The 8818-nt window shown below is 46.9% G+C and overlaps 1 protein-coding gene across 1 annotated transcript in view; it reads right to left on the bottom strand.

Moving 5' to 3' along the window:
• Klf6 (Kruppel like factor 6) overlaps nt 1–7628 on the bottom strand; it is a gene marked incomplete in the record, with an annotated part of 8482 nt that extends 854 nt beyond the window's left edge. The window contains 4 exon segments of the mRNA XM_008835736.3: nt 1–1857; nt 2318–2441; nt 3780–4353; nt 7289–7628. Of these exon segments, the coding sequence (XP_008833958.1) occupies nt 1806–1857; nt 2318–2441; nt 3780–4353; nt 7289–7489 (951 nt within the window).
• Between the last annotated feature and the right edge of the window lie 1190 nt (nt 7629–8818).

The raw sequence follows: 8818 nt of genomic DNA, 5'->3' as shown, positions 1-8818 counted from the left end.
ATATATATATACACATACATACACATACTATACACACAAATATACATACACAAGAAATTTCATCCACTTTAAAAAAAAAGTAGTATACTTTCTGTATTACCAACAGATAGCTAGACAGGTATGTGAAACTTGTGCCTCTTAAGCAAAACATTGACATTGGTTTTATTTATTTTTATACTTCTGTATCTTTGTTACATATTAAATACAGCCGGTGTGTGTGATCTATACAGTTGTTGTGCAAGGTCTCTAAGAAGTCTCATGATAGCAGAACTGGTCAGAATTTTCAGTGATCAGGTCTATTTTTTTTCCCCATTTTAACACTGACAGTCAGGTTGTCTGAAATGAACTCATACTGACATGTCAAAAGAGTTTTCATCTATTTGTCTTTGTGGAGGATCTTAAAGAAGTTTTTTTTTCTTTTTTTTTTTTTTTCTTTTTTCCATATTATACATTGATACAGTACAATGCCAGGTGAAAAAAGAGCCTTAATTAAGCATGCATCACCCATACCCCTGTATGTGACCCCACAGATGGGGTCAGTTGCGTAAGGCACCATTATGAAGGTCAACAGTGCATTAACAGCTAGAAAACCAGAAATTAGTCCTCAAGGCATAAATAAGAGAGACCTAGTTGCATGAGCAAACGGTTTCTAAGCTTAGTGGTTTCATCTCCCCGACTGAGAAAGGAATTTTAAGTTCTTAGCCTAATGTCACATTAGACCAGCAATTTTCAGCCCCAAGCTTTTAGACTTTCAACACGTGTCCAATTTCTTCCAAGGGCATCTCAAGATTCTCCAAAAAGTGAATTTAAATTCTGAATCCTTTAGAAATAACCCTACACTGCACAATAGCATTCTGGACTGGGAGAGCGCTAGAAAACAGAAGACGGGGAAAGTCGTGTCTTGCCAGGCCTCGATGGCTATGGGATCGTTCGTTGTATCAGACAAATTGAATCTTACAACTGCTTATTAATCGGAATCACGATTGGAGTCCAGATTTAAAAATGGAAAAGCATACGGTTCCCCAGACCATGCATGACTTTTGTATTATAAGGGAAAATTACCACTGTGTAATATTTGTAAATACAGCTTATACAATGGGTTACAAATGAGCTCCGTGGTAGCCAGTAAAACAAGCTACTTGACACATTGCACGTTTTATAGCTGCACCAGACACCAAAAGGTCCTTTCACACAGGAGACAGGGACGGGGCTCCCCCTCCCTTACCACTTGCCACTCTGGGGTCCTGAGCTCCCCTTCCCACCCTCCTTTTTTTGTTGTTTTGTTTTTGTTTTATTTATTTTTTTGTTATTTTTTTTTTTTTAACTTTTTTTTCTAAGGTGCAGATACCGCTCAGGAAATGACTGGTGGTCATCTCATCTCTTTGTATACTCCTTACACACAAAACATTCAAACTGCTTTTTTTTTCTGTATCTTGCAGTTATTTGCTACCACAAGGGGGAAAAAAAAAGTCTGCCTCACCATACAGTCAGTAATAGATCCTCAACATACAGTCAGCCCACCCATTAACATTCTCAGTGCACATGCTCACGGCAGAGGGCTCCAGAGCCCCTCGGGTTAGGAACCAGTGGCGAGTCCAGGGCCACCCGAACACCATACACCATGGGTGCTACCCCGCTTCTGACACAACTTTTGTAGCCCTCAAAAGACCTTCCAAAGAGAGGCCCCTGGAGGCAACTGGGTAGGGAGCAGAACGGCATGCTTTGGTTGGAACACGCATCCCTTCTTCCACGGCCGCCTCTCAGCCTGGAAGCCTCTTTTAGCCTACAGAATTCACCCTTCTCCCTCAGAGATGCCTCTTCATGTGCAGGGCCAGGTGGTCAGACCTGGAGAAACACCTGCAAGGGCAAATCAGAAACAAAGAAGTTAGATTCCCCCCTGGCTTGGGTGACAGACCAAACACCATACTTCCCTGTCCAATTCCTTTGAGCTCTTGCCAACCTTTTAGGGACAAGGAATTCCAAGGGACAGGAATATAAATTCAAGAGGCCTCCAATCAACAGAGATGAAGTTCTGTGGAGTCTGAACTGAACTCCCCTCTAACCTTTCAAATTTGCAAACTGCTGGAGGCCCATCTTGAAAACACTGTTCACAGACACCTGGTTCCCTGCTGGCCAACAAGGCCCCTCCATGTGTCAGAGATGTTCTGAAAAAGCCCCAGGCTTAAAAGAAAAGTCAACAAATGACAGGAAACTGTTGGCCTTCTTTCCAAGGCCTATCATACACCTACTCTCCTCTGGTCATTTCTCATTCCCATGATTCCATGCTTCTCTTCTTGCAAAGCCCTCATGCACGTACCTGTCACAGTGAGAACATTTGAAAGGCTTGGCACCGGTGTGCTTTCGGAAGTGTCTGGTTAACTCATCACTTCTTGCAAAACGCCACTCACACCCTTCCCATGAGCATCTGTAAGGCTTTTCTCCTGGGAACAGAGCAGATGAAAAGGATGTCATGACTTCATGGACACACTGGGGAAGATTCAACACATACACAGCAGCAGGACGCAGCATTAGGGTCCCTGTGGTCTAAGACCCCACTCACTATATGCTTTCATTGAGGGCACAGTAATGGCAAGTTACAAGTCACAAGTATACTTTCCTTCCTGACCTAGTCTGAAGCCTCCAGCTATTGTTCCAGGGACCCAAGTTTGACAAAGGTCATGCAAAAAATCGAAGTTAACTCATAACAGTGACAGCTTCTCAGACTTATGACATACTTGCAGGGTGAGGTGTCAGGCCACAGGACCCACAGCCCTATGGAGGGTCTGAGATTTACAGCTTTCTCCATGGAAATGGCTCCCCTCCAGCACTACCTAGTTCCTTACTTGCTTCTCTTGGGATGTCTATAGTTTCCTCCGGGACCATCCACATTTCTACCAAACTGAAGTCTTGAGTTTCTGAGAACCCTCATTTGAAGGCTTTAACATCACTTTCTAAGTGGCCGTCAACCAAATCAGCGCACATCATTCCCTGGTCAAATTATAAATGTGCATGCAATAAAATGCTGAGAATTTTTTTTTTAAATGCCAAAGTCAGTCTAGGTCACATGCTGCCTGGTTTGGGGGACACCTATATCCTCTCCCATCTCTGTCATGGTGTGATTTCGAGACTCCAACTTTATCTCTCAGAACTTGACTGTCATATTGTAGGATAAGAATTTGCAACAGTGGGTCTTTCTGAGCTCAAAGTCTGCTGTGATTCTCTCTCACTTAGCCCTTAAGTGCTTATGGTATTTTTGATCTGAGCTTTCATCTCAGTAATGGCATTTCATTAGGGAACCCCTGTTCTAAACGGCTATGTGACACAGAGTCTACCCAATAGATACCCTCAGACTAAGACTGCTGCTGACAGAGCCTATGGCTCACACTCAGGTGTCCATAAAACCAGTGTCAACACTAGCAAATTCCACATGGCCCAAGGACCCTCTGTCCTCACCCTCGACTTACATGACAAAAAAAGAGGAACAGCCCAACACAGCACGATGCATGTGCAGTGGGGAAGTGAGCACCAAGTAGGTAGAGGTTTGAAGAATAGGATTTAGTCTCTTGTTTAATCTGAAAGCAGGAATCAGCCATCTAATTCAAATGTCCAGTCTTTTAAAACTCTACTCTCAACTCAAAAAGACCCAATTCCTTGGTGACATGAATTTAGGAAGTGAGGATTTCTTTTCTCACGACCACATCCTGTGGAGCCCTGGTTCCCCCCCAGGGCTGGTACAATTCACCAGTGGCGGACCTCCCAGGTACCATGAGGGGACTGACCTGTGTGAGTACGTTGGTGTGCTTTCAAGTGAGAACTTTTGGTGTAAACTTTCCTGCAGCCGTTAAAGTGGCATCTATGCACCCTCCTTCTACCGTCTGGAGAGCCATCTCCACCACACTTGTCACCAGGCTTCCCCGAAGTCCCACTGCGCACCTTCCCGGGTGAAGGCAGGTCTCCTGGCCCACAGCCCCACAGTTGAGAAGATTCCCTGCTCAGTTCTGGAGAAGAAGGAGGTGTAGAAGTGACGGAGGAGCTCAGAGTTCCTGAATTGACTAAGACTTCGCCAATGGGATCAGAGGTAAACTTGGTGGTGGGTGAAAGTTCCTCAGAACTGTCCGAAGACTCACTACTAACATCAGAGTTCAGACTGTTGGTCTCTAAGTTATAACTAAAGTTGGGGCTGTTCAGAGGGTCTTCTGGGGGACTGCAAGAAATCTTCAGTTCTGATTCTTCCTTCTTCTCTCGTGCTAGAATGATTTTGGTCCACAGATCTTCCTGGCTGTCAAATTTTATTTCAGAGGCTGACACATAGCAGGGCTCGCTCTGGAGGTAGCGTTCCAACTCCAGGCAGGTCTGTGCAAAATGAACCACAAGAAGGCACGTGATTGTTATGACTTACTGAGAGTGGAACTGAAAACACATTTCAAAAAAAAAAAAAATCATGCAACAACAAAGGACAGATAAATTGTTTCTGTGTCACGCATTATGGGGCACAAAGTCTTTTGAAATGGGAATCTACATCCTTAGGAAAGTTAGAGGAAAGCTGTTTCTAGGAATGGGAAGAATTCAGAAAGTGAAGCAGAGGTGAGACCTCTTGGTTTCTCCCGTTGGGCCAATGGCCATAATGAGTGATGATCACTAAGCCTGTTTTGTTGTTATAGTTACAAGTGTTGACATTTCTAATGAGGTTCCTGTAAGCCACACAAAGAAAATCAGTCTTATACACATCACATCACCCCCACCCAACAGGTTTAACCAGATCCTCTGACAGACTCCAGGACCATGTGCAGCAAAGAATGCCCCAGCTATCCAGGGCTCACACAGGCCACAAGCATTCACACAAGACAGAAAGACTGCACAGCACACAGTATGGTCTGACAGACCCCCTTGGGGATACAGCTGACAACACAGGGCCCGCCGTAGTCAGAGAGCAGACAGCACATAGCCGTCTGTTTTGGGGAACGTCAACAGAGTTGCAGAGAAACCTCCCATTTCCTGTGTAGCTGAGACCTAGGATATTTTTTTTAAATGCCATTCCCCAAGTGCAGGGCTGTGGACGCCACCAAACTTTAATGACCTACACAGTGGTCAGAGGGAAACAAGACGCTTCAACAACAGAGTGGAAGAATCCTTCCAGAATGGTCATCTGCTGTTGGAGAGGATGGAGGGGGGAAATTACTCCCCAGCCCTTCTGGGAGTCCCACAATGAACAAGAACTTTATCTCCTGGCCGAGAGTACAACAGTATGAGTCATCACTCTTATTTCTTTCGCGCAATGCCAAAGGAGACTTCCTTTTGAAATTCTGACCAGCAGCCACATTAAGGACCCAGCTCAAATGAACATGCAGTGTGTCATGGACAGGGGGTACCCCTTCCCCAGCCCCGCAACCAACCTGTCAAGGAGCTACACAACTGCCGAGATCAGCTTCCCCTCTCCCCACCATTTCAAACTTTCTAGCCACTGGAAAAGAAAAATGGTAGGAAACATTTTAGGATTAAATTTTGTCTGCCCTGATTTTTCACTAGGTTTGCCTACATGCCCATATAAGGTTGTCAGATCCACTGACTGTTCTGTTCTATGGAGATTGAAATTTCAACACCAAACGACCACAAATCGTTGTTATCAGAGTACAGACCATCTTGAGCACAGGTTACTAGCAAAAGGGCTGGTGCTTACTCAACCATGTGCCTTCTGTCATGACACCACATACCTGCCCTACCCCCTCCCCGTGTAGACTTCACATAGTAAGCAAAGGGAGGGTGTGGGCGGTTATTTTCTCTTGCCCCCTAAAAATTCAGTGTCTGTTACAGTGCATTCTATGGTGTTCTGAAGAAAGGGAGAGACACGTTTTATGGACGTTCCAAAGGAAAAGGTAAGCGCGTTTATGGAGATCTTAAACTTCAACTGGCCAATTTAAAAATCTCCATTATGCTGCGGGGCAGTGAGGACCTGAAGGAAGCTCTCTGGGAGTTTAAAAGGCTCTGAAGGGGACCAGGAGCCAAGTCTGGCTTGTTGCCCAAATCCCAAATGCCTAGAGGAAACTACTTAGATCAATTTCAATCACGTCCCAGGGAGCAGCTTCTTAGAGGGGGAAAGACGGGGAGGGAGAGGAAGGCAGGAAAGGATGAACAATTAAGCCTGCCTGTGAAGGCTGCGGCTACACTTTAAGCTTTTCTCGTCTTAAAAGCCTGTGAACCTTTGAAACCCACAGACTATATCTCATCTGCTAACTCACTTGGAGACAAAAAAACAAACAGCCCAGCAGGGCGGAGAGACAACCAGCAAACCCCTCTCCTCTAAGATTTTAAAGACAATGGGACAACTGTTGGAGAGTCTCTCGCCACTCTGGGAGCCCTAGGAATTAGAATGAGAGGAAGAAGAAAAAAAACCAAAAAAAAAAAAAAAAAAAAAAACACCAAAAAAAAAAAAAAAAAAAAAAAAAAAAAAAAAAACCCACAAAAACAAAACAATAAAAACCCAACTTAGTTTCATAAATTTCTGATGCCCCACATTCTGGTTCCACTAAAATGAAGGAAATCGAGGTTCTTCTTCCCCCAAAGACCAGAAGCAACTAGGTAGGACTCATTGTCATATGACTGACAAGTCACCAGGGTGCAAACAACCGCCCCCCCACCCCCGCCGGCCGTCAACCAGAGAAGCAGGTAAGAAAAATCAGGCGAATGTTAAGAAAACATCCAGAAGGAAAAAGAAACAGAAAACGGCCTTGAGTTCAAACGGAGCTGCTGTACGTTTCGCTGGGAAAATACTAGGCTTGAAAGAAAAATTGGATGGGCAAACATCAAAACAAAAACAAAATCCTTCAGGAAAAAAAACAACAACAAAAAAACATCCCTTGGCAGTCAGGGCAAGTTCGTTCATATGACAAAGTCCAGCTGTGGAGTTTGGACCTCGTACAAGCCCCGAACTTGTGCCAACGGCTGCCTGGATCAGGCAGAGGAATCCGGGGTTCCCCCTCGGGTGGATCGGAAAAAAAAAAAAAAAAAAAAAAAAAAAAAAAAAAAAACCAAACCACTCTCAGCTCTACACAAATGACAACTCCACTCCTCGCTGCGGAAGGCCGGCTTCCCAGTGCCTTCATCACCATCCCAGGCATCTTAAGATCATTATTTTAATTCTTTAAAAAATTAAGCAAACAATAATCATCATTTAAAAAAATAAATAATAAAAAAAAAAAGAATGCACTTCCAAGCACACACCATCTTGCCGGCGCCTTGGCGCAACTCCCTCCTCGGCGCACCGGGCACGTGAAAAACAATCCGTATTTACCTGTTGCCAATATTCCTCCAAGGACGGCAGAGCCGAGAAGTAGCCCGTTTCGTGCACGATCTGGAGTTCCTGGAAGATGCTACACATTGGAAGCACATCCATGTCGGGTTGGAAAAAAAAAGACAGTCCGGGAAAACAGGGAGGAGAGCGATCTGGAGTCGGAGCCGAAACTGTCCCCGGGCGCGCAGGTGAAAGTTTCATGCAAACTCCGGGGCTCTGCAATCCGACGCCGGGTCCGGACCCTCCCGCAGCCCGCAGCACGGAGCCCACACAATATTTGCAAACAGCGGACTGACTGCAAACGTAACCCCTGCAAAACTTCCCTATTCAAAGCTCCGCTGCCAGCCTCCCCCCTCCTCCCCCGCCTGGCTCCCCCCACTCCTCCTCCCCCCACGTGACCAGCTCCGAGCCCCGCCCCGCGGGCCACCCAATCCCGCCGTGCCAGTCCCGGGGGCTGCGCGACGATGATGTCAGCTGCGACCAATCAGCGCTGCCGACACACAGCGGCCCCGCCTGGCGTGACCGAGCCTCTCCATCACGGCCTTTCCCATTGGTGCAATTCGAACTCGGCCCCCTCTGATTGGAAGGACGCGGCGCAGGCTATTTTTAGCAGGGTATATAAGGCGAGGGCCATCGCGCAGCGCTGGAGTCGGCGCTGGGAGGTGCGCGGTTGAGCGCGGTAGTTCTGTGGCCGGAGCTGGGGGAGCCGGGCCGAGAGAGGCCGGCCCCTGTCCCCGCCGCCCGGCCCCTGTTCCCGCCGCCGGGTCGGGTTCCCCCTTCTGCTCCCGTCACCGCGGGACCTTCCGGCGGGCGAGCCCCAGTTCCAGCCAAGCACCTGCGGGGTTCCCTCAATGCTCAGAGCCCGGTGCTCCGTGCCCCTCTTCCCGGATCCATCCTCGGGCCCCCGAGCTCCTCCTTGTCCCGTGTCCCTCCATCCTCAGGGCTGCCCAGGTGACCCCGGTGGGGATGCAGGCTCGCACCCCGCCCCCCCGTGTGGTGATGGTCTCCTAGGGCCGTACAACAGGGGAACTTGGTGATGGGCTGTCAGAATCCCAAGTCCTCCATTCCCCCAACTGGTACTCAAGCAGAGGAGAACCCACAGGAGCACCCCAGAAGCTTGGCGCCTGACTTGTGGGTCAGATAACACTCACATTCTGTGCAATAAATTTTAGATGCCACCCGGAACAACCCAGTTGTGTTTTAGCAATCAGATGACCTGGGGCCACCTGAAGTTTTAAGAACCTGACGTTTGCCACTGAAAATGCCCTTTGACTGGCACGACTCGCATTCTAAAAAAATTGGGAGTCTGCTGCTAATAGGATAGAAATCTGTTTATTTTGTAGCAGGTAATCTCCAAGACGCCTCACCAGGACTAGCAGGCTTTCCCACGAATATGTAAACAATTTAAATTAGGCTGAAGCTGACCTTCAATTTTTTTCATATAAATTTTCTCCTAAAATACACTATATAATCATTTAAAATAACAGCATGAAGAATGGGCCACTGAAAGTGCAAAATAAACAATTCCGA

Source organism: Nannospalax galili, unplaced genomic scaffold (genome assembly GCF_000622305.1).
Source record: "Nannospalax galili isolate Female #2095 unplaced genomic scaffold, S.galili_v1.0 scaffold437, whole genome shotgun sequence".
In the NCBI taxonomy this organism is placed as follows: Eukaryota; Metazoa; Chordata; class Mammalia; order Rodentia; family Spalacidae; genus Nannospalax; species Nannospalax galili.
The sequence above is the reverse complement of the archived record's forward strand: the minus strand, read 5'-3'. Positions and strand labels throughout refer to the sequence as shown.